At 41.6% G+C, this 26,788-nt stretch overlaps 1 protein-coding gene across 2 annotated transcripts; it reads left to right on the top strand.

Annotated features, from left to right (window-relative positions):
- The first annotated feature begins 399 nt into the window (after positions 1 to 399).
- hspa14 (heat shock protein 14) lies at positions 400 to 24,914 on the top strand. Of its 2 annotated transcripts, none has more exons than XM_051954208.1 (14): positions 400 to 534; positions 3,850 to 3,930; positions 4,740 to 4,822; positions 5,655 to 5,703; positions 6,782 to 6,887; positions 7,022 to 7,112; positions 7,223 to 7,324; positions 9,228 to 9,389; positions 11,704 to 11,859; positions 16,402 to 16,504; positions 16,710 to 16,925; positions 20,942 to 21,106; positions 24,585 to 24,652; positions 24,757 to 24,914. In XM_051954208.1, exons 1-14 carry the CDS (start codon positions 478 to 480, stop codon positions 24,911 to 24,913), a joined length of 1,596 nt encoding a protein of 531 aa, XP_051810168.1. In that variant the 5' UTR covers positions 400 to 477; the 3' UTR covers position 24,914. The 2 variants fall into 2 exon arrangements, with proteins under 2 accessions (XP_051810168.1, XP_022074963.1); XM_022219271.2 differs by having other exon boundaries at positions 24,728 to 24,914.
- The last annotated feature ends 1,874 nt before the right edge of the window (positions 24,915 to 26,788 follow it).

The raw sequence follows: 26,788 nt of genomic DNA, 5'->3' as shown, positions 1-26,788 counted from the left end.
AAATGGTTAAACTTATTATTCAACTAATTGTTACAGCTCTAATCTAACATCAGTCATCTGATATGAATATGTCAACAGTAAGTATCATTGCTTATATATATGTACCCCAGGTGTACTGATGAAGGTTAATGGTCTGAATGTATTTATGAAAAATACTCCTAACACATTTGGTAAAATGAACTTTACTTCCACCACGCAACATTTTATGTGACAGAGGCGTTAGTACTAATGGAATAACAAAATGGTAAGTCCTGCAATACTCATGTGGACAAGTTTTCTGCCCTATATTGTTCATACTCAACGTGAGCAAATCCTGCTTAAGTAAATTACAATCATTAATTATCATTATTTTATTGTTGTACGTTCACAGAAAGTGCAAGCTTTTGTTCTGGAAAAGTTCTACCGGAAGTCGTCCGTCAGAGTGCACCAACATCCGGGCCACGTGATCCAGCTTTCCTTCCAGTTCACATTAGCAGCATGGCAGCGATCGGAGTTCATTTCGGCTATACATGTGCTTGTGTGGCGATATATAAGGTAAGCTGCTGTGATTTTAACTCTAGCTGCTGCTCACGTGTCCTGCTCAGATCCACCAGTAAGTCTGGGATTTAATTTTAACTCCACAGTTCAACGAAATTGGCGGTTGTTGTTAAGATGCCGGTAAACTGTCCATAACAACACGATGGATAATTTCATGAACGATAGAATTGCATAATCAATTCAGATACTACTGTAAGAAACAACGCGATATCCACATTTGCCAGTGAAAGTCCTAGGTAAAAGGTAGAAAGTGCGTTGTATTTTACCATGATAGACACAAAGGCAGAGTGCAAAACACTGCGGTCAAGTGAGCCACCCGCACTCTGGGCGTTGCGCAACTATTCCGTGTAATACGGTAATGCGATCACAGGCGCTGAGGAGCCAGGCTGCGAGACGTCCGCTGTAAATACATGCTGTTATACAGATTTGACTGTCCATATCTGGAAATCTTTAGGCGGTGACAAAGATCTCTCATTGTGGCCTTGTCAGGGGTCATCCCAGCTACCACCATGCACAATATCACCTGATTTTACTGTAAAATTTTAGAGAAAATTAATGTCAAAGTATGCTGCAATTTCTATCGCCTATGTTCATAATGGCTGATTTTGACTGTCCATATCTGGAAATCCTTAGTCGGTGACAAAGATCTCTCACTGTGGCTTTGTCAGGGGTCATCCCAGCTACCACCACGTACAATATCACCTGATTTTACTGTAAAATTTTAGAGAAAATGAATGTCAAAGTATGCTGCAATTTCTATCGCCTATGTTCATAATGGCTGATTTTGACTGTCCATATCTGGAAATCCTTAGTCGGTGACAAAGATCTCTCACTGTGGCCTTGTCAGGGGTCATCCCAGCTACCACCACGTACAATATCACCTGATTTTACTGTAAACTGTAGATAAAATTAATGTCAAAGTATGTTGCAATTTCAGTTGTGTTGATCCATCATGGCTGATACTCAATTCAGTTCAGTTCAATTTAGCCATTATAAAAACATAACTTTTTCACGTGATTTATTGACATAATATGTCAATAATTCCAGAGCTTAGTTATCCCTAGAGTGTCCAGAGGCAAAAGTCCAGAATCGGTAAAGCCGTTTGGTGTGAGTCAACAGCTGGAAGTAGCAGGGTGGAGCAGAAACTGCAGCAGCCATTATGGACGTAGACGATTGAAATTGCAGCATACTTTGACATTAATTTTCTCCAAAATTCTACAGTAAAATCAGGTGATATTGTGCATGGTGGTAGCTGGGATGACCCCTGACAAAGCCACAGTGAGAAATCTTTGTCACCGCCTAAAGATTTCCAGATATGGACAGTCAAAATCAGCCATAGGCGATAGAAATTGCAGCATACTTTGACATTAATTTTCTCTAAAATTCTACAGTAAAATCAGGTGATATTGTGCATGGTGGTAGCTGGGATGGCCTCTGACAAAGCCACAGTGAGAGATCTTTGTCACCGCTTAAGGATTTCCAGATATGGACAGTCAAAATCAGCCATAGGCGATAGAAATTGCAACATACTTTGACATTAATTTTCTCTAAAATTTTACAGTAAAATCAGGTGATATTGTACGTGGTGGTAGCTGGGATGGCCCCTGACAAAGCCACAGTGATAGATCTTTGTCACCGCCTAAGGATTTGGAGATATGGACAGTCAAAATCAGCAATTATGAACATAGACGATTGAAATTGCAGCACACTTTGACATTAATTTTCTCCAAAATTCTACAGTAAAATCAGGTGATATTGTGCATGGTGGTAGCTGGGATGACCCCTGACAAAGCCACAGTGAGAAATCTTTGTCACCGCCTAAAGATTTCCAGATATGGACAGTCAAAATCTGTATAACAGCATGTATTTGCAGCGGACGTCTCAGCCTGGCTCCTCAGCGCCTGTGATCGCATTACCGTATTACACGGAATAGTTGCGCAACGCCCAGAGTGCGGGCGGCTCACTTGACCGCAGTTGCAAACCAGACCTGTCTAAATATAAATGGATGAAAAGGTAGAACCTACAGCACTCCACATGGTTCTTGGTAACATTTCATGCACTCTGTCGTTTTGTTTTATAACAGCTCACCGTGGGTGTGAAGCCTGCTGTTGCCATGGATGGGGTTATATTTTAAAAACGTTTCTTCGTGATGCTTGTTGTAATAGTATTCATTTTAACAGTTGAATTATCTCGATTTTTTCTGCATTATCTGTTATTCGCAGGAAATCACTCAGAATTTATTTTAACTTTGATGTTGCTGTGATCCAAAATCGTCCTCGGCCCTCTGAAGTTGTTTTGGGCATTCAATATTTAAAAGCTGTTATTGGATGAAAGGAATCTTCGCTGCCCGTTAGATATGTATGTATGAAGGCACGGTTTCATTTTTTAAACTTTGTATTGCTTCCTCTGTGTACACGGAATGAGGTATAATGACAAAGTGAAAGAATGTTTTCAGAAATCTAAAACTGAAGTCTTTCATAGACAGAAGCATTCAGATCCTCTCATTTGGCTCTCCAAATTGTGGTCAAGTTTATCTCGTCTGCTTTAAGTAGCCCATTTCTTTGACTGTTGTCATGATCACAGTGGCTTTGATATCTGTGAAATGAAAGAACACAGCAGGAAGGAACCCAGCGGTCACTCAGACAGAGCTTCAGAGGTCCTCTACAGGGATGGACAAACCTGCCATAAGCTACAGCACACTCACACACTTCTTCAGTGTATTCCCCTCCATGATAAAGAAAAGTGGAGGCTTAAGCAGTCTGAAGAAAGATAGCAAAACTGGAAAAGTCTCCTTTGTAGTCTTAGCAATTAGTATCCAATGCTATCCTCTGTCCCAAGGATACCATTGTAAGTTAAAGCAAAAAAGATGCCATAGACTCCCATGTTCGTATAGTAGCAACAGACACTCGCATACAAGGATCAAACCTTATTTAATGCTCTTTTCCTTTTCTTACATAATGTTGAGGCAACACTGGTGTAACCAATGTCTTGCGTTTTTTTTTTCCACACCTCATACGATCCTGAGATTCTTGAACTTCATCCAGTGGTGTAGCAAATGTTTTACAACTTGAATGGATCAAGTCACTAATTTCCAGAAAAGTAACAAAGTCTCAAAGTTAAAACAGTTGATGAACGACAGTTTAGGTCAGATGTGGAGTGCTTGACTTGTTCTCCCTTCAGTCAAACGGGGATCATATGGCTAGTAGTCATGGTCCTGTAGACCATCACAAGATGCTCCAAGGGACGCTGTGAGAACCCTGGCACAAACTAAAATGATCAGTCTTCCATTATTAAGGTGTGTTTGTGTTTCAGGATGGTCGGGCTGATGTGGTGGCTAACGATGCAGGAGACAGAGTCACTCCAGCTGTGGTGGGCTACAGAGATACTGAGCAGGTATGCTTAACTTCTCTTTAGGGATAATTCTGGTCTATGTGTGCCTGTTGTTATCCTGAGTAATGTGGCTGCTATCACTCTTTTAGCTAGCTGACTTTGCACTTCTCACTTCTGTTGTTGAGATTGCACAAAACCGTCTGTGAAGCACAGAGCACAAGCTCCCTGCAGTATTCAGAAATGTGATTTTGCTAACTTGGGGGAACATGCTATACATGTCATTCTTCTTTTTCATAATCAGCATCCGGTTCACACTCTCAGCTGAATTATTCAGCTGTTGTTTACTGTCAAGTAGTTTTAACAGTGTCTGGACAGACAGCAGGGACGATGGACACTCACACAGTCGAGCAAAAGCAATGCCAGAGAAATACATCTAAGCTACTGTCTGCAAGAAGGACTTTAGGGGTTTTATCAATGACAAGAGGAAATTTAAACAACTTCAGGTTGGCCACCTGCCCTTGATGTGTTTTTAATAACCTGATTCTAACTGTGAGACAGCAGCCGTTATCAAATGCCTCTTTTTGATTAAGGAGCTTGATGACTCTGTAGTACTGTAAGCACTTCTTTTCTAATATGATGTAGAACGTTTTACCTGTCATAGTTGGACTGTACCACCCTGTGCTGCACCATTATACACTGTTTGTCGAATTGTGTGTTGTATTCTTTAGCTTTTTTTACTGAGACATAAAAACGTATTTCTATGTAGCCTGAGAGCCAGATTATTATTACGTTATGGACAGATGTGTGATGTAACTGTAATGTCTCTGTTTGTTGCTTTTGCCTGCTTATCAACAGCTTTTTCTCTTCTGCAGATCGTAGGCATAGCAGCAAAGCAGGGACGGGTCCGGAACGCTGCCAACACCGTCGTTAGAGTGAAGCAAATACTGGGACGAAGGTGACACACTTACTGTACATATAATTTACTGTAAAATATATGTTCTTTCTGCTATATTTTATTTGATATGCCTTGTTGATGCAAGAGGTCAGAGGAGAAAGGCCAGGCCAGTTCAAATGACAGAAAGATAACAGTAAGTCAAATGAACATGGTATGCAGAAGATCATCCCTGAACGCCAAACACACCAAACCTTGAAGTAAAATGGGCTGGGGCAGCAGAAGACAACACTGAGTGCCTCTCTTGTCGGCTAAGGACAGGAAACTAAGGCTACAATTTCCATGAGCTCACCAAAATTAGACAGTAGGAGATTGGGAAAAGTTGCCTGTGGCATTCAGGTAGTAGGACAAAAGTTTGCGTAAAAAACATGAAAGCATGGATCCATCCTGCCTTCTGTCCACCGTTCAGGCTGCTGCTGGTGGTATAATGGTGTGGGGGTATTTTCTTGGCACACTTTGGACCCCTTAGTACCAAATGTTCATTGTTTAGATGCCACACCCTACCTGAGTGTTGTTTCTTACCATCTTCTGACGAGCAAATTTTCTTGAAACGCCAGTAACAAGTAGAACTTGGTCCATTTGCTTATTAGCTGAACAGCAGTTACCAAAAATTAGCTATAAAATGTCATTTCTGAGAACATTTGCACCTGTAGTACTTAATAATAAGCAGTCTGACTCTTATTCAGATTCTTGAGGATGCAGTCATTGATGATATATAGAACTTGAAAGCAGCTGAATATTTGGTCTAATCCCCCCTGTCACTCCCTGAACACCCTCATACAGCAGATATGTGTCATATTCCTGAACAAGTTTTCCTGTTTCTGTCAATGGGTAGGTTCAGTGATCCAGAGACACAAACTCACAAAGGAGAGACCAAGTGTCAGGTGAGTTTGTAGACAGATAAGGTCTGTGTGTTGTCTGTGTACTTTATAAGAATGTTTTTCACCAAAATGTTTCAAAATGCTTGCTTTACAGCAATAGATTTAGTCTTTTTTCTCATTCTGCTGCTTCAGTCAGGCCTTATGTTTTTATAGTTTTGTCTTATCAGCCCCATTCAGACAGGATTGAAAACACCATTATGCTCGACACACTGGTTATTGTGCATGCAAACTGGGACATCAACACACTGCCCTAACCTGTTAGACTGACGCATTAGATGTACTGGACTTACTGTAGTCTTCCACGACCCTAATGAGGATTAAGGATGGATGGATGGATGGATGGATGGATGTTGCATTTTCTTGTATTATCCTTGTCTTGTCTAGTTTGACAAATATGCAGTTTTTCCTCTTTTTTTCTGGAGTAAGTCATGTTTTCCAACTGTGGTAGCGGTCACTCTGAAGGAGTGTTGGAAGCTGGGAATCCCTGTGCTTCTGCGTTGATGGATTGTTGAGATGATTGTAGAGATAGACTCATTGACAGACTTGTGTCTCCAGCTTGCTTCCCTTTCCTGTTACAAGAATTGTGAGGTACTCAGTCTGTCAGAACAACATTAAGGCTCACTGCATGCCACTAGTAATGGCATCACTCTTGTCATGGCACCGCTGTGCTGTAAATGTGGCAACGGTGAGCATTAATCCACCTAAATACAATAAAGGAGTTTAAACGTTTGCAGTATTGTAGCATGTGGTCTGTGATAGAATTGGACATCCTGCACAAGTATTGTTTTACCTGCAGCCTGTAGGTGTCGTACACTACAAGGACATTTCTCTACATAGAATTAAAAATGACAAAGCTGCCAACAAGTTTACTGTAAAACAGGAAGTAATTTGTGCTGTAATTTTTACTGAGGAAAACATACTGGACTAAAATCACTGACTAGGACAGGTGTTATTAAATTCATCACTTCTTCCCCTAAAAGAAAAATCCCGTTTGAATGGGGCTTTAGTTTTAATTTTTAAAATTTTCAAGCACAAGTGGCTCTACTGAGAAAACAATCTGAGCAGTGACTGCTGTGTTCAGGTTGTGAGCAGAGGAGAGAAGCCTTATTATGAGATTACAGCAGGAGAACACCCGCAGTATGTCGCTCCAGAGGACGTTGCTAAACTCATCTTACACAAAATGAAAGGTAGCCTCAACTCACTCACTCACTCACTCACTCACTCACTCACTCACTCACTCACTCACTCACTCACTCACTCACTCACTCACTCACTCTTTGTAAATACACAGGAGGTTGATTGATGTTCTCTGCTTTTACAGAAACGGCTCAGTCTGCTTTGGGTTCTGATGTCAGCGATGTGGTCATTACTGTCCCTTTTGAGTTTGAACCTAATCAGAAGCGTGCTCTGAGGTAGGCTGCAGTACTACCTGTTACAACTGTTCCACTTTGTTCTGTGACTGGGAAAGTCTTTCCATTTGAATTTTTCATGAAGTCCACTCCTTTGTGTTTGTTTTGTGCAGAGAGGCGGCTGAAGCTGCTGGGTTCCATGTTCTGAGGCTGATCCATGAGCCTGCTGCTGCTCTGTTGGCCTATAACATCGGACAGGACTTCTCTGGAAAGAGGTACAGCACTGAGGAAAAGGAACAGTCATGTGTTCCTGGTGCAGTTGGGGATTTTTTAAATGTTTTGCTGATGTTGGTCTTTTATTCAGAAATCAAGAAAGACTTTTCTCAGTTGATTGATAAGTGGGAGAGAGATTTCCTGTGTTTATACTCCTCAGTTCTCATCGTTTTCCATTTCAATTTCATAATGGTAAAAAAAAAGAGGTACATACGCTGATCAGGCAGATCGGTGCATGTCAAAGAACTGGGTCTCCCCAACAGAGAAGAGTCTACTCCTTTTTATTCTGCTAGTGAGGCGGAGCTTTGACGTCTGTCTGTCTGTCTGTCTGTCTGTCTGTCTGTCTGTCTGTCTGTCTGTCTGTCTGTCTGTCTGTCTGTCTGTCTGTCTGTCTGTCTGTCTGTTTGCAACATTACTGAAATGCGGATTAAGAGGTTTGGATGAAATTTTCAGTGAAGGTCAGAAATGACAGAAGGACCAGTTGATTAGATTTTGGCAGTGATGCAGCTTATAGTCTGGATCCATGGATTTTTCAAACTGTTCAGCAGAAATGATCCAATGACTGAGCAGCCTTGGTGAAGTACTGCACTCTCTGATGCTTTTCTAGTTTGTACTGGTATCAGTGTTGTCCGACCAGTCCAATTTCTTGCTCAGGTGAACAGCCAGGTATTGAGAAGATGCCACCATCTCAGTCCATTCCCCAGATGTCCACTAGTGCAGGCTGTGTGTGTTTGCTCCTGAGGAAGATCACCTGTTGTTTGGTTTTCCCAGCATTGATCTGGAGGTGATTCCACCCTGAGTCGGTTCTCTGTACTCCGTATCATCCCCGTCTGTGATAAGGCCGACGACTGCAGAGACGTCAGAGAACTTCTCCAAGTGACAAGTTGACGTAGTTGTGTGTGATGTCTGTCGTATAAATGGTGAAGAGGAAAGTTGTGTCAGAGATGTGTCATGCTTGATCCACACCACAAGGAAATAGAACTTTTCAGTCATTTTTTTTCAACAAAAATATTCATGACTGTAGCACGACTTTGTGAAAAAAGTAAGACACAAATATCCTCCTGAAGCTAGTTTTGCCCATTTTAAAATAAATCTTGTAGGCATTTTGCATAATTGTCCACTACTGAAAAGATCACTCTTCAATGCAGAATTCCTTCAGTTGCAAGATGTTTTTAGTTTCTGTTGATTTCACGTCCTCCCACAAAATTTTAGCGGCATTAAATCGAGCCTCTTTCTGATTGTTAATGCATGCACTTCTGTTCAGATCAACAACATGGTCACCTGCGGGTCCTGTGATAACATTTTTGGCCTCTTGAAGACTTCTTTTCACTCCTATGTTTTGCTCTTTTGTTGAACTTGCGGGGCAGGTAGTTAAATAACTGCAGTATTTTTTCTGTCACAAATAGATTTTGGCCCATCACCATCTGCAGTCGTCTCTTCAGTTGTTGATAGTCACCATTGCATGTCACTTACTTTGTTTCCTCTCTGCCATAGTTTGTGTTTTGTCCTTTCTGGAGGTAACTCTGGCTGCAGAGCTGCCTGTTTCTGCTCTGTCCTCACTGACCTTCAAATTGTTTGTTTTCCTCTGCATTGTTTGTCTGTTTTTCATCTCCTTTCATCCAAGAGTAGCTTTGGATTTGTTGGGGACTTCACCTGACTATGTTCAGTGTTTGAGCCGACTTATGTTGTGAATATAAATCAAACTGATTTGAACTGAACAGAATAGTTCCCACTTTTGTCTCTTTCAGCATAAAGTCATCAGTGCATGTTTCCATGCTTCCAATGTGGAGCATTCGTTATTTACTTATTGTTTATATTGTTTCCTCTTTGAGTCAATAGACTCATTATGGCATTAGAACTAATTCCAGGTGGTTTGTCCTTTACGTCTATGTATTGTGTTGACAGCCATGTCCTGGTGTACAAGTTGGGAGGGACGTCCCTGAGTGTAACAGTGCTGCAGGTCAATGGAGGAATGTTCCGGGTTCTCAGCACTCACACCGACCACAGCATCGGAGGGGAGAGTTTCACCCAGGCCTTAGCCCAGCATCTTGCCTCAGAGTTTAAACGGTAGGTACACTGTCTGCTGCTGGTTTTTATAGCTGTATTCACAGTTTGTGAATATTTCCTAACGAATGTGATTGTGGAAAATTGTGAAAACAGTTTTATTTAGTGTTACTTTTCACTTCCATACAAGCTTTTTATATGACAGATATACACCGAGACACCCAACGGACAGATGTTTACACCCAGTAGCTTTGATGCTACAATAATCCAAGATATGTGTTCAATATTTAAACTGAGCAGCCCCAGTATTAAGCCTTTGATGTACAACAGGGGTCAAAAGTGACCCAAATCAATGGAAAATGTTGAACTCCTGACCGACGCCGTGCATCAAAGGGTTACAACCGCTGATGGGTGAAGTGAATCCCATTGATCTTATCGTTACAGTTCAGGGTTCTGTTGTATCTTTGGTCCTGACATTTAGAGGTGTTCCTAGAAGATGCTGGTAATGACACTTCCCAACACAAGCAGCCTCTCCCAGCAGAACAATGCACTTAGGCTGTCCTGATAAGTTTCCATAATCAACTGTCAATGCTCAAAATGTGTCTATTTTTCTGTTGTACTTCGTTGTAACTGATGTTTTTTTTTTAGTATTACCACACAATTGTGTCAAGGCATCAGTGTGTTTGGCTCCAGTCAATAGTCTTCTGCACTTAGCACTGCAGTTTTAGACGACAGTGGAGGGGACAAAAGCTTTGAGAGTAGGGTCGTAAATGAAACATCCACAGTTTAGATGGCACACTACAGCAGCATCAATGCACTGTAACACCTGAAGAGAAAAACACACACTCCTCTTGGTGCTCTTACATACTCTGTTTTTGTACAACCAAATAACTTTTAGAGACTATGAAGTGTTAGGGGAAACGGGGCTCATTGGGACTACATGTTGATCAAGCTGTTGCTATGTAATACTAAAATCCTTATTTTACAATCGTGATGTCGTCTATTGAATTTAACATAAACAAGAGCTGAAGACAACTGTGCTGCACAAATTTAACTAAACTATAACCAAAGTCAGAGAGCAACAAAGAAAAAAGAAGTTGCTGCTCTGTGGTTTTTCACTTTAAGGAGACTGACAGAGCCTTGGATTGATTTTTGAGTTGCACTGCCGCCTTAAGCAGCATTTTTTATTTATTTTGCTCATGTTTCCGGCTCAGCTCGACAGTTTTGTGCTTCATCATTTAAACATTTGTTTACTGTTCATACTGCACTGCATCATGCAGTTTTTCAGAATAAACTTCAATGTAACGGTCATTTTGTATTTTAGGGGGGAAATAATTGTTTAGTGGAATTGATTCATCTGTAAAATAGTTAACAGGTTAATCAGTGGTAAAAAGGTCGTTAGTGACTGCTCTACTCTGTACGCAGACACGCTGCAAAAACTGCTGAGGAACCGCTCAAAGAACCTTCCTAGGAGTCCAGAGGTTTGAGCTGACTTTCCAGTTCACTTCACCTTGTTCTGAACGTTTCGGAACAAACCCTCAGGATCCACTGCTAACACCTGTGTCCATTCCCCACCGACTCAAAGCTCTTTTTTCTACAATATCTTTATTAGCAAGTTTTTATAAATTATCAACAGAACACACATGCAAACACCCACACACTGCATACTAAAATGAGCAAAATAAATAAATAAAATCAGTAAATAAATAAATGTAGAAATGAATTTAAATTAGGTAAATATATAATTTGAATCATGATATCAAAATAGAACATATAAAATACAAGTCAATAAAGTAAATGTAACTAAATACAGGGTCAGATAGAGAAATAGATTATTTTAAGCAGGTCTCATGTTCTCTTCTGTCAACAGGGCCTTTGCCTTTAGTGATGGATGTCAGTCGTTCCTTTGTCCACATTCCCAATGTAGGAGCGTCCATACTTTTCCAACAGAGCTCTCCTGGCCTGTAGACGTCCAAAGTCCAGCATTTGTGTCTGGTTTGGTGTAAATGGAAAGTCCTTTGGGCATATTCCACGTATGCACAGTTTAGCACTTAGGGTATATTCATTTGAAATGTTTCTGATAGACATTTTAAGACATCTTTCCATTGTTTACATTTCCATAAACAATGAAATAAAGTAACTTTTTCATTTGAACATTTAGAGCAGATGTCTGGGATTTTAGCTCAAAGCTCATTTGGTGCGTGTGTGACAGGATGGTGGTTTTAATGTTGTGCTTTATGTGTGCATGGATTGATCAATAGAGCAGACAGAGTGCTGTGTAGACACACACGCACCAGAACCAGTGAAAGTGTGTTCAGACTTCTTCCATATGAGTCCTGCTAATCTTCCTGGTGTCATTTGTCTGTGTGTTGTGCAGCACCTTTAAACATGATGTGAGCGGTAACGCTCGGGCGATGCTGAAGCTGATGAACGGGGCAGACATGGCCAAGCACTCCTTGTCCTCTTTGGGATCGGCCAACTGTTTCGTTGACTCTCTGCATGACGGCATTGACTTTGAATGCAACGTCTCGAGGTGAGCCGCTACGCTGACACCCTGATCACAGCACAGGAAATGAGACTATGATAAAGATGGGAGACTAAAAATCACTGAACTAGTATAGATGTGGATGCTGTATGAACTGAGGGAGATGTCTGAGCTACATATACTCTGTTCTGTTAATCTGATGGCAACTAAACGAGTCAGCTGCATGTGTGATACGCTTCCTGGTCGCTAATCCATAAAATATGTGCCAGAAAACTTACCTGGCTGGACTTAGTAACATTTTTGTATAGCTTTAATCACATCATAAATGTGAGCCAAGCCGTCACATTAATGGATAGAAACACACACTAGATTCAAGGAAGGATTTTTCCTCATTTCAGCAGCAACGTTATTTGTCCAAAAACATCATGGAGACGTGTGCAAAAATAACAACACACCTTTTTCATGCACTTTGCTTGACAATTTCAAACCTATTAGGCAACAAAATGAAATGTCTTATAGAATGATATCTTGCTTTGATGAAAAAGACACTTACCATACTTTCCGGACTATAAGCCGCTGCTTTTTTCTCACGCTTTGAACCCTGCAGCTTATGCAACGATGCGGCTAATGTATAGCTTTTGCAGGCGAGCTTCACGCCGTCAATACGTTTAGCCTCCTCACATCAGAATGAAATTACCGAACTGCTCACAGTGGACCAATGAAACTGCTCGAATTAAATCAAACATACACTAAATTCTTCAGATCAGTCATTTTGTGCTTCATGCACACACCCTCATCATGGAAAACGCATGAAGAAATGCATATGATGCAGCTTTTAAGCTAAAGGTTGTTGAAAAAGGAAGTAGAGCTGCTGGTAGGACGCTGGAGTCGGCAGCATGAACTGACTCAATGCGTTTTACTGCTGTGAAAAAAGCATTTATTTAAGTAAAAGTTAAAAATAATCTTTCTGTGTAAATATCTCGTGTTACAACGTGGACACCTGCAGCTTATACATGTACGAATTTTTTTTCTTGTTTAATTTAGTGGGTGACTTATACTCAGGTCCACTCCATTGTCTGGAAATTATGGCATCTTGATATCATATAAAAGAAACCTAATACTCCCCAATAATGAATGCAATCCCAATGCTTTTCCCCACAAGATGTTCAGAGGATCTGACGTTTGTCTCCTACAGCTGTTTGGAATTATGTTACTCTACATGTATTTAATCTTTGCATCAACAGACAGCAGCAGGATTCATTTGCACATCTCCAAAGAAAGAGAGCTGCACACATTTGCACACTGAACAGCAGCACCAGTAAATAACTGCATTTTTATAATTAGAAGTTATTGCCTTGAGCGGATCAGTCTTGACCACAATCAGACGGCAGGTCACACTGTGTCGGTCTACATGGCTTCACATCAGACGGATGAGCTGTCACCCAGAAGGACGGTGCAGTTTCCAGCTGTTTAGGACTATTCCTTCATAGTTTATTACAAACCTGCAGCATCAGACTGAGCGTCACACCTGGTGAAGGTGTGGTGTCTTGTGTGTTCACCTCATAGGTTCCTCTGCCAGTGAGGTGAACCGTCAGCTGTTGTGAGGTTCTGGTCCTGTAGTTAGTGATGTGCTGGATGCCCTGCCTCACCCATCAGGGTCATTGTTGTTGATGTGATCCTCAGTCTTCCTCCTGTTGGCCCCTTTAGCCTTTCTGATGCCCCTCTTCATGTTGGCTCTATCAACCGTGCACAGAACCTTGTTATCAGACCTGAAGGCGGTGTTACAGTGCTTGGGAAGAGATTAGACTTTCTTTGTCATCCAGGACTTCTGATTAAGGTACACCTGGATGTGTTTTGTTGACAGAGACATTGTCAAACACAATTCTGTTTGTAGCAGAGTGCAGTCGAGTTCTCCTCCTGATTCTTAAAGATTCTCAAAGATGTCCCACTTAGTTCTTTCTAAACAGTCCTGCAGCTGTGAGGGGCTCCTACAGGCCATGTTTTTACAGTTTTTATGGTGTACCGAGCTTTTCTTTTAAGGGGCTTGCATACTGGGGAAAAAGTAGGCTATGTACAAGTGATCTGACTGGCCTACAGCCATGGCCATAAGTTTGGACACAAGTACCATGACGCTTGTGAATCTTAGAAAATACCACAAAATTGTCACTTACAATACAGTACACAACTCCTGAGAACTATATTAAGTTTCATATTTAAAAAAACATCAAAAAAGTTTGGTGTCATTTTGTTATTCTTACCAAATTCGGTTGTGAAAGTACTGCATTTTGTTATTTTCTTCTATACTATGTTTTGGGAACAAAGTTGTTCCAATTGTTAGGCTGGCTACCACCAGCCTGAATCTCAAGTGAGATACAGGCTGGGTACCTGCTATTCATTTTCTTGTAGGGGTGGAGCAGTTTAAAATTTTCCACAGCCGTTGATTGGGCGCTGCATATGTCAGTCAGTCTGGGGCAGTTGAAGCTCACAGCCAATCGTGTCACTGCTAGCCGCTGACGTAAATGCAGAGCGACGGCAGCACCACGAAAAAGAATCATTGCTGTGTTTGCTCATGTGTTTGCTTCTTTCGCCATGTCGCCGGACGATTCTTGCCGTTTATGTAAAGTAAACATGAGGGAAAGTGGACCCCGTGTTTATGCACACTCCACAGATATGTTTGTGTCAAAAACAACGCCGACCATATCAGATAGGTTAGCGATGATGGACCTGATAGTCACCCCGGAGCCGGAGCAGTCAAACAGATGCTGCCAGCGCTGCACCTCCACACTCGGTCGGCTTGAAAAAGACTTTCCTTTATTCAGGCAATGGGAAGAGAACGTCCGGTTAAGCAGCGTATCGAAAAGACAACGTGAACCCACCCCGTCCAAGACACCGAGGACTTTGAAAAAGACCTGCCCAAACCCACCGAGTCCACTAGCTTGTTCCTTCGGAAACACGACAACAAAGGTAACGCTTCTTCTCAAACAACCCATCATGCATTGCGCGTAGTCGCTTAGTGTGCGTCATCGTCTAACTGTCCCTCCCCGTCCTGTGATTGGATCCCTGACTCAGGGACAAATTCAACCCCAGGTCGCCAGACTGCCTAGTAAACGAAATGACAATGAGTGCACAGGCAGTCTGGGTATTCCCAGACTATCCAATTGTTGGAATTTATTGATAATATTATATCCCTTGTTGATTTGTTGACTAATTAAACTGGTGCTGTCAAAAAATATTAGTTATGTTCTGTAATAGACATCAAAACAGACACAGGAAGTCATGCTGTGTCCAAACTTATGGCCATGGCTGTATGTGTGGAGGTGGTGCTGATTTAAAGCCTTTCCTAATGTTAGAATCAGATTTATTCAGCATGTTTTCTCATCTTGATTGTTGTTTGCTCAAAGAGAGAACTCTCTTTAAATGTGCATGGTTCAGATCTCCAACTATGACATGAGCTGCCTTTGGATATCTGCTCTGTTGAACGATTCTGGTGCTGTGCAAGTAATCTAATGCTATGCTAGCATTAGCATTCAGTGGAATGCAAACATTTGTTACTATAGCAATAGCAGAGTCTCGTGGAAGGTAAATGGGCCTGTGTTGAACTGTCAGCTACTCCAGATCATGAGAACAGTGACTGTTTATGATTTTGACATTAGTGCAACAGTTGTGAACTGCAGACTACATCTGACGAGTCAAACTATGTAGGAACTGAAAAACTTTAGAGGGGTGGTGAGTCAGCTGTATAAGAATTTTGGTGGATATAGCCTCCAATATATGGAAATGTTGAAATAACTGCTCTTTAAAGTGTTTAGACAAAAATAAAACCTTCATAAAGCCAAGACTTACTGCATAACTGATGGATAACTGATTAGACTGCATTAATTTTAACAAAAAGGATAACTCGCAAACAAAAGCTGCTGCAGATATTAAAAACTATGCACTGCTGAAAATGAAATCACAACTGATACATGTGTGGTAAACACACAAGTGGTTGGTTCAGAGCGTAATGAACAGGGTGTCCCAAAAAATTGCCATAATTTCATCACATAATTTCTTTAAAATTTGTGAAAAAAGTATAATCATTTTGATTTATTTATTATTATTATTATTATTATTATTATTATTATTTATAGCGTGTGATCTTTCTGTGAGGTGAAAGGACTGGTCTATATCCCAACACTTCCCACATGCAGAGGAACTCATGAAGAGAATCACTGAGGCTCTGGAGAACGTTACACGACATGCTGCAGCGAGTGTTTCAGGAACTCCACTACTGAAGCAGTGCACACATTGAATATCTGCAATAACTTTGGAACATTGGAAAATTACTGCCCCCAGAATTTTTCATTTGAGATTTGTAGAATGAAACATTTTATGTCCAAAATAAATCCATCATTTCTCCTCCACTCCAACATGGACATCTCAAATGCTGTCAGTTTTTTGGGACACTCTGTATAATAATGCTGTTTTGTCTTTATAACAATCAGTAATTGTCACTGTTATGACATTCAGAACCATTTTCATCTGCATGATTTAATGGACAAAGGGTGAATAAATTATTAAAGCTTCAGTGTATTGTGTTTTTTCCTTCAGAGCCAGATTTGAGCTACTCTGCTCCTCACTCCTCAACAAAAGCATCCAGCCAATTCAGCTCCTGCTGGAGAAGGCAGGACTTTCTGCCAGAAACATTAACAAGGTACGCTGTTTTTACAGACGTGTGCTTCCATTGAATATCACTGAAGTGAGCCAGTTGTAGTTACAGCTGTTGCTACTGTTTAGACAACAGTTGCCTTTTTTTATGATAGTGAATTCTGTGAATTAAAGAACAAGCCAATGATAATAACCTTTAATCCGTCAAAATGCAAGAAGCTTTTCAGATGTAGAATGTGTGTGTGTTTCAGGTGGTGCTTTGCGGTGGTTCAGCCAGGATCCCTCGTCTCCAGCAGATGATGCGTGAGATGTTTCCTGATGTAGAGCTTCTCAGCTCAGCACCTCCTGATGAGGTGATTGCTGTGGGAGCAGCCCTGGAAGCAGGCTTACTGGTTGGCAGCGATGGCTTTGTCCTTGAAGAAGAATCTGTGACGGTGGATGTTTCTGCCGCTGACATACTAATCAAGGTACACTTGTCAGAACCTCACAGTATGTTCTATAGAATTATAAACAGTGGCATTATCAACTAGAAAAGCACTCAGAGAGCGCAATACTCCACCAAGCCTGCTCCTTGGCGTTGTCAGAAATGCAGCACATTTTTGTAGAAATGCAGCATTTTATTATTATTATTATTATTATTATTGATGATCAGAAATCAGGGCAACATAGAATGTGTCCATTTAATATAGATGAACCCACACATAAAATGACCTTGTGTTGAGCACAGGCGTGTGTTATGCGTGTGTACATTACGTATGGATACCGAATCGCATGACCTAAATATGTGTAAATTACTTTTATAAAGGTGTGTTGATCAGTTCATCACTTTGGCAAGCCTTTGTTTCGCGAGTCTTAAAATACCCGTTCCCTCCATGCTTTTATTTTGAAGGTGCATTTTTTTAATGTTACAGGCTTTTATTTTGTCACCATTCCAGAGACACAGGAAGTGTTTACCTAAAAAGCAGTTTCTTGACATGAGGAACAAGCTGCTTAATAGTCAGAACATTTATGTAAAGCTGGAAGGAAAACTCAGAAACACGCCCACAATTTAATCAGTTGTATCATTTCCGATGGATAAGTCCTGATAAGTCAATAGTAGGATCAATCATGATCGTCAGCAGGCAACCGACACAGTGTTAACTTGTTGTCATGGTTACAGTGATGCTGTGCTGCTATCTCGCAATGTAAAATCTTTAACAAATCTGTGGATCCAGACTATAAGCTGCATCCCTGCCAGAATCTAATCACTTGGTTCTTGTGTCAGTTCTGACCTTCCTTGAAAGTTTCATCCAAATCCGTTTGTCCATTTTTGAGTATTGTTGCTAACAGACAGACAGACAGATTCACAGACAAACATATGCCGATCGCCACATTACTCTGCCGCGTTTCTTAGCAGAGTAATTATCTTTATGTTTGGAAGTGCTAAGATGTCTTCTTCTTCTTCTTCTTCTTCTTCTTCTTTTCCTTTTGGCTTTTCCCTTCAGGGGTCGCCACAGCGAATCAATTGCCTCCATCTAACCCTGTCTTCTGCATCCTCTTCTCTCACACCAACTACCTTCATGTCCTCTTTAACCACATCCATAAACCTCCTCTTTGGTCTTCCTCTAGGCCTCCTGCCTGGCAGTGGGAAACTCAGTATCCTTCTACCAATATATTCACTCTCTCTCCTCTGGACATGTCCGAACCATCTCAGTCTGGCCTCTCTGACTTTATCTCCAAAGCCTCTAACATGTGCTGTCCTTCTGATGTACTCATTCCTGATCCTATCCATCCTGGTCACTCCCAAAGAGAACCTCAGCATCTTCAGTTCTGCTACCTCCAGCTCTGCCTCCTGTCTTTTCCTCAGGGACACTGTCTCCAGACCAAACAACATGGCTGGTCTCACCACAGTTTTGTAAACCTTTCCTTTCATTTTAGCTGAAACTCTTCTATCACACATCACACCTGACACTTTTCTCCAGCTGTTCCAGCCTGCCTGTACACGCTTCTTCACCTCTTTTCCACACTCCATTGCTCTGGACTGTTGACCCAAAGTACTTAAAATCCTCCACCTTCTTGATCTCTTCTCCCTGTAACCTCACTCTTCCACTTGGGTCCTTCTCATTCACACACAGATACTCCGTCTTACTGCGGCTAACCTTCATTCCTCTCCTTTCCAGGACAAACCTCCACACCTCTAGCTTCTCCTCCACCTGTTCCCTGCTCTCACTACAGATCACAATGTCATCTGCAAACATCATAGTCCATGGAGACTCCTGTCTAACCTCATCTGTCATCCTGTCCATCACCATGGCAAACAAGAAGGGGTTCAGAGCTGATCCCTGATGTAGTCCCACCTCCACCTTGAACTCCTCTGTCACACCTACAGCACAGCTCACCACTGTCTTACAGTCCTCATACATGTCCTGCACCACTCTAACATACTTCTCTGCCACTCCAGACTTCCTCATACAAAACCACAGTTCCTCTCTGGGCACCCTGTCATAAGCTTTCTCCAGATCTACAAAGACACAATGCAGCTCCTTCTGACCTTCTCTGTACTTCTCTATCAACATCCTCAAAGCAAATATTGCATCTGTTGTACTCTTTCTTGGCATGAAACCATACTGCTGCTCACAGATGTTCACCTCTGCCCTTAGTCTAGCTTCGACTATTCTTTCCCATAGCTTCATCGTGTGGCTCATCAGCTTTATTCCTCTGTAGTTGCCACAACTCTGCACATCTCCCTTGTTCTTAAAGATGGGCACCAGCACACTTCTCCTCCATTCCTCGGGCATCTTCTCACTATCTAAGATCCTGTTGAACAACCAAGTCAGAAACTCTACTGCTACCTCTCCGAGACACTTCCATACCTCCACAGGTATATCATCAGAACCAAATGCCTTTCCACTCTTCATCCTCTTCAATGCCCTCCTCACTTCATCCTTACTAATCTTTGCTACTTCCTGGTCCACAACACTCACCTCTTCTACTCTTCGTTCTCTCTCATTTTCGTCATTCATCAACTCTTCAAAGTACTCTTTCCATCTTCCCATCACACTATTGGCACCTGTCAACACACTTCCATCCTTATCCTTTATCACCCTAACCTGCTGCACGTCCTTCCCATCTCTGTCTCTCTGCCTTGCCAACCTGTACAGATCAGTCTCTCCCTCCTTACTGTCCAACCCAGAATACAAGTCATAGTAAGCCCCTTGTTTGGCCTTTGCCACCTCTACTTTCACCTTACGCTGCATCTCCTTGTACTCCTGTCTACTCTCTTCAGTCCTCTCAGTGTCCCACTTCTTCTTAGCTAACCTCTTTCTCTGGATCCACTCCTGTACCTCCTCATTCCACCACCAAGTCTCCTTATCTCCTTTCCTAACAGATGACACACCAAGTACTCTCCGACCTGTCTCCCTGATCACATTTGCTGTAGCTGTCCAGTCATCTGGAAGCACCTCCTGACCATTCAAAGCCTGTCTCAACTCTTTCCTGAAAGTCATACAACACTCTTCCTTTTTCAGCTTCCACCATTTGGTCCTCTGCTCTGCCTTTGCCCTCTTCATCTTCTTCACCACCAGGGTCATCCTACACACCACCATCCTATGCTGTCTGGCTACACTCTCACCTACCACTACTTTGCAGTCACTGATCTCCTTCAGATTACACTGTCTACACAAGATGTAGTCTACCTGTGTGCTCCTACCTCCACTTTTATAGGTCACCCTATGTTCCTGCCTCTTCTGGAAGAAAGTATTCACTAAAGCCATTTCCATCCTTTTTGCAAAGTCAACCACCATCTGTCCTTCTGCGTTCCTCTCCTGGATACCAAACCTGCCCATGACCTCCTCATTACCTCCGCCGGGAGGTTATGTAATCATCGGAGTTTGTTTGTCTGTTTGTCTGTTAACAGCATAACTCAAAAAGTTATGGACGGATTTTTACCACATTTTTACAGAATGTCCGGATAAGCAAAAGTAACAATCGATTAGATTTTGGAGGTGATCCGGATCACCGTCTGGATCCAGGATTTTTTTGAAGGACTCTGTACAATTGAGAGATGGCCGCACCTCTCAGATGCTAAGATGTAAATGTTTCTATTCTAAGTGGGTTTAACTCCTAATACCGAAGTTATTTTTTGTATGTCATTTTAACAGAAGACAAATCATTTAGATTTTTATATGTAGTAAGTGTAAATGTTGTTATTCACTAAGTAGGTCTGATTCATTATACATGTGTATCGATCAACCACATTGTTAAAATCCCAGTAGGTCATCCACGTAACTGGCATTTTTAACGTTGTTACAATGCGTGGCTCTGCTGAGGTCCCGGCCTTCTTTGGGATGTTTCCTCACCACAAACCATCAGCTTAAACATTGGCCCAGTACACCCTCCTCCATGGGAACAGCACACCCCGACACCAGTGGCCGCCCTGAGAAGGACAATTGGTTTTAATCTTGGTATATATAATATATAAGTCTTGTTCTGGTGTGTGTTGCAGGAGGTGGATGAATCTGGGTCTGAGATTTTCACTCCTCTCCTTCCGTCTGGCACGCCTCTTCCTGCCCGCAGACATCACGTCCTGAGTGGAAATGGGAAGCAGTCCTCCCTCGGTTTGGAGATTTATCAGAGATTTGTCGAGGAGCAGCCAGAAAAGCTGTCTAAGGTATAGAAAATAACTAACCGAGATGGAACGTCACACCATTACTCCTACTCTTGGGTGCACAGTTCATCTGGAGCCCTGACAGCCAGTGTGGTTACAGATGTGTTTCTTGTTTATTCTGAGGCTACTGGAACAGGAGCTGTATTCACATCCACTAGTCAGACTAACCACTTGTAGACTGCGGGTGTAAGCCTTCCTTGCACTTCTTATTTCAGGTGTCCTTTTCCTGTCCTTCTGCTATCTGCAAGACTAGACTGCACATTACCAAAATGTACACACGTGGACAAAATTGTTGGTACCCCTCAGTTAAAGAAGGAAAAACCCACAATTCTCACTGAAATGACTTGAAACTCACAAAAGTAACAATAAATAAAAATTTATTGAAAATTAAATAATCAAAATCAGCCATTACTTTTGAATTGTTGATTAACATAATTATTTAAAAAAACAAACTAATGAAATAGGGCTGGACAAAAATGATGGTACCCATAACTTAATGTTTTGTTGCACAACCTTTTGAGGCAATCACTGCAATTAAACGATTTCTGTATTTGTCAATGAGCGTTCTGCAGCTGTCAACAGGTATTTTGGCCCACTCCTCATGAGCAAACAGCTCCAGTTGTCTCAGGTTTGATGGGTGTCTTCTCCAAATGGCATGTTTCAGCTCCTTCCACATATGTTCAATGGGATTCAGATCTGGGCTCATAGAAGGCCACCTTAGAATAGTCCAACGCTTTTCTCTCAGCCATTCTTGGGTGTTTTTGGCTGTGTGTTTTGGATCGTTGTCCTGTTGGAAGACCCATGACCTGCGACTGAGACCAAGCTTTCTGACACTAGGCAGCACATTTCTCTCCAGAATGCCTTGATAGTCTTCAGATTTCATCGTACCTTGCACACTTTCAAGACACCCTGTGCCAGATGCAGCAAAGCAGCCCCAAAACATTACTGAGCCTCCTCCATGTTTCACCGTAGGGACAGTGTTCTTTTCTTCGTATGCTTGGTTTTTGAGTCTATGAACATAGAGTTGATGTGCCTTACCAAAAAGCTCCAGTTTGGTCTCATCTGTCCAAAGGACATTCTCCCAGAAGCTTTGTGGCTTGTCTACATGCATTTTTGCAAATTCCAGTCTGTCTTTTTATGAGTTTTTTTCAGCAGTGGTGTCCTCCTTGGTCGTCTCCCATGAAGTCCACTTTGGCTCAAACAACGACGAATGGTGCGATCTGACACTGATGTACCTTGGCCTTGGAGTTCACCTTTAATTTCTTTGGAGGTTGCTCTGGGCTCTTTGGATACAATTCCAACGATCCGTCTCTTCAATTTGTCATCAATTTTCCTCTTGCGGCCACGTCCAGGGAGGTTGGCTACTGTCCCGTGGGTCTTGAACTTCTGAATAATATGAGCCACTGTTGTCACAGGAACTTCAAGCTTTTTAGAGATGGTCTTATAGCCTTTACCTTTAAGATGTTTGTCTATAATTTTTTTTCGGATGTCCTGGGACAATTCTCTCCTTCGCTTTCTGTTGTCCATGTTCAGTGTGGTACACACCTTTTCACCAAACAGCAGGGTGACTACTTGTCTCCCTTTAAATAGGCAGACTGACTGATTATGAGTTTGGAAACACCTGTGATGTCAATTAAATGACACACCTGAGTTAATCATGTCACTCTGGTCAAATAGTTTTCAATCTTTTATAGAGGTACCATCATTTTTGTCCAGGCCTGTTTCATTAGTTTGTTTTTTAAAATAATTATGTTAATCAACAATTCAAAAGTAATGGCTGTTTTTGATTATTTAATTTTCAATAAATTTTTATTTATTGTTACTTTTGTGAGTTTCAAGTGATTTCAGTGAGAATTGTGGGTTTTTCCTTCTTTAACTGAGGGGTACCAACAATTTTGTCCACGTGTGTATGTCCCTCTGCTCTACAGTAATGCAGCAGATAAACTCTCATCAATAAAATCAGTTCATGGTATCATTTCCAAACTCTGCTGTATGAGCAAAACCTCTTTGGCTCTTTGTGCCGTATTCAGCTGGTGTTAGCGTTGGTACAGCTGTGTGTTCTCTCCACCACACAGCAGCCACTCGGATGTATGAAACAAGTAAATCTCTATTGAATTCTGTTCATTTATACAGCACCCCATCATAACACATGCCATCTCAGGGTAAACATTTTAAGGCCATAAAACATGTAGATAACATGTAAACATACATAAACCACAGAAACATGCAGCTCCAGAGCCAAAGGTGCCTACAGAGAGAAATAGACACAAACTACAGCGGCACAGTAAGTTCAGAGAGGTGCTCAGTGCATCATGGGAAGTCACAGACCCTGGCAGCCAATCATTTGGGTCCTGTGAGTTACAGGAAGAAGTCTCTGTGGATCAGACTTATTCTGGTGAAAGCCAGGGACACTCAAGTCAGGATTTAGGGAAGGCCAGTCTAAAACCTTAACTTTAGCCTGATTTAACTATTTCTTTACCACTTTTAATGTGTGTCTTGTACTTTTAAGAGACAATTGAAGACTCAGTCGGTCAGAGAACACCTAGGCACTTAATCTGACTCCACCTTAGGGGTAGAATAAGTCAGGTGGTCCAAAACCCAGCACTTATTTAGCACTGAGAAAGTTGAAAAAAAAGGGGGGGGGGGGTTGGGGGTTGGCAATTCTTCTGCAACTTGATGGCAACACCTTTGACCAATCACACTTGAAGCACTTTTGCACTTACTACAGGTTTTTCCTTATGTCTGAATTCTTGCTTGTGTTGTACGTCGCTTGGGACAAAAGCGTCTGATAAATGAAACTGTAGAATTGTGTCTGAGGTCAGTTCTTGTTGGAACGCCCTGCTGCATTCAGGCTGAGGATTTTTCCTGAAAAATGTGGAAGTAATCTTTCTTTTTCATTATTCTGTTTACCTTGTCTTCTCCAAACATATTGCTGGTCATTCTGGCCAAATAGCTCAATTATTTTTTCATCTGACGACAGAATGTTCCTCCAGAAAGCCTTTTCTTTGTCCAAGTGATCAGCAGCAACGTTCAGCAGCTTTAAGGTGTCATTTCTGAGTTGGCAGCCTCTCAGACCAGGACAATACACACACTCAGCTGTGGACATTAACACCTGTTTCCAGCAGCTTCTGATTCACAGCAGAGCTATGGTTGACTCTTGACCATTCTGACCAAATATGTAAACCTTATGAATTGAAAGTCTAAAGTGATATACAGACTTTAAAAAGTAAAGGCTGCAGCATACTTAAGGGACTGATGATTTGAATGTGAATAGCTGCAGTTCATGCCTAAAGAATTGACAATATGTAATTCTCTGCAAAAGCAGGAAATACCGTAAACTGTAAATAGCAACATACTGTAGCAGGTTTACAGAAATGTATGAAAAGAGAAATTGCTAGAAAAAGAATGATGAATTACTATTATTGATCATTTAATTTGACCATTTTCTGCTGCTGTGTGTGTTTGTGTGTACAATGTACAGATTGTCTTCAGAGACCTGCAGCCCACAGAAGAGAACCACAACGTCGACGTGGTGGTGACCATGAAAAGGTGTGCTCCTCACCAGATCAGTGCATGGGCCGCTTCATGAGACAGCTGTGATATCACTGTTTCTGTATGTTGCAGGGATGGATCCATTCACGTTTCCTGTGTAGAACAGACGACTGGAAAGTCAGAGGTCATCACCATAACAGCAGCATCATGAAGCCACAGATCCACCGTCAAAGCCATATTTCAGCACAGTGTTGTTGGTGTAGTTTTGTTTTTTATGTTTCTGTTTTTCACTCAATAAACATGGCAAACTCAAACTAAATGGATAAATTATTACCTTGTGGATTTCTGTAAATTCTTAGAATAATGGTGAATACAGGTACTTACGAGCTTCCAATCGGTATTTCAAAATTCTGTACGAAAGGGTTTGGCATTGTAGACTTATCCATTAAACACTACTATCAGGAAAGCATCTGATAGGTCCAAAATGTATTCAGCTTTCACAAGTGTTTAAAGAGGCGCCCCTAGCAGTGACAGTAATATTTCCATAGAGGCAACAATATTTAGTTTGCCATGGCTGGATCAATGCGGCTGTCGACATTTTATCTTAATAAAAGTCACTCACAGATGGTGCATGTTTAGCCAGAGGCAGCAGGGTGATGCAGGGATTCGTACTGTCGCCCCACAGCTAGAAGGCTCCTGGGCCTCTGTTGGGATCTTTCTGTGTGGAGTCTGCATGTTCTCCATGTACATGTGTGGATTCTCCCTCTGTCCAAAGACATGCTGAGGTTAACTGTTGATTCTAAAGAGGACATAGGTGTAAGTGTGAGCATCCATGGTGGTTTTTCTCTCTGTGACGGCCTTGTCTTAGACCACAGACCTGTCCAGAGTGAACTCTGCCTTCACCCTACACTACCAGGCAAAAGTTTGGACTTGCCCTTAATTTTCCCGTTTTTTTGTCAAAACAACCCAATTAAGAGCTAACTTCAGCAATTTATTTCTAATTATTGGAAGAACATTCATGAGTATGCTATGAACAAAATTTAATCAAGTATGGCACTCAAGTGGGGATATTTCTAAGGATTTATTGATGAAATCATTATAAGAAGGTTTAGGTAGCAACATTACCCCATCTTTTGTTTGGTTAAAACACTTAAAATATCTTTACGAAGGGTTGCATGTCCCCTGTAATAACTATGCTGTCCCAATAGAATGTTTTTCACGCCTTGATTCACAGTTCTTTACTCTGTTCACAAATATTTTGTGTTACTGTTTTGAGTTGATATAAAAGACTGACAAATTCTGGAAAGAAGAATGTCTTTAGCTAATTTGAAAATTATCTAAATCTGAAGTAGCACAAAAAATGGCCAGAAAACCTCGGTTAAGCAAAGTGAAAATGATTAAAATTCAGGTTTTGAAAAAAGTTAGTCTCACAAAGTGTAGTTGCAAAAACAGAGATATGAAGAAACAGGTTCACATGAAGACAGATTTCGCTCTGGTAGAAGCAGAGTCGCATCTAAAGCTGAAGATAAGTTCATCAGGGTCACCAGTCTTCAAAATAGACAAAAGATAGCCCCAGAAATAAGAGCTCAGCTAAACTCAACCAGGAGCAATAATGTGTCAGTGGATACTGTGCGGCGTAGACTGCGGGAATCTGGTCTGAAAGGCAGGGTAGCTGCTAGGAAACCACTGCTAAGAAAGCAGAACATACATCAAGAAGAGACTTCAGTGGGCTAAACAACATAGAAACTGTACTGTAGAAGAATGGAAAACAGTTCTGTTTACAGATGAGTCAAAGTTTGAAATGTTTGGATCAAAATGGTACAAGTACGTTCGGGCTGGAGAACGCTTGACTCCTGTGTGTGTTGTTCCCACAGTAAAGCATGGTGGAGGTAGCATGATGGTCTGGGGCTGTTTTGCAGGGGGTCAGACTGGTGATCTGCACAAAGTCACAGGAATTCTAAATCAGCATGGATACCACAGTATCTTACAGAGGCATGACATTCCCTCTGGGCTGTGTTCAGTGGGACAGACATTCACACTACAAGAAGACAACAATCCAAAGCACACCTCCAAACTGTGTCAGAGGTATTTGGCCAAGAAAGAAGAGGAGGGGAAGCTAAGGATTATGACTTGGCCAGCTCAATCCCCTGACCTTAACCGCATCGAACTTGTATGGGATGAACTGGACAGAAA

This window comes from Acanthochromis polyacanthus, chromosome 10 (assembly GCF_021347895.1).
Source record: "Acanthochromis polyacanthus isolate Apoly-LR-REF ecotype Palm Island chromosome 10, KAUST_Apoly_ChrSc, whole genome shotgun sequence".
Taxonomy (NCBI): Eukaryota; Metazoa; Chordata; class Actinopteri; family Pomacentridae; genus Acanthochromis; species Acanthochromis polyacanthus.
The sequence above is the reverse complement of the archived record's forward strand: the minus strand, read 5'-3'. Positions and strand labels throughout refer to the sequence as shown.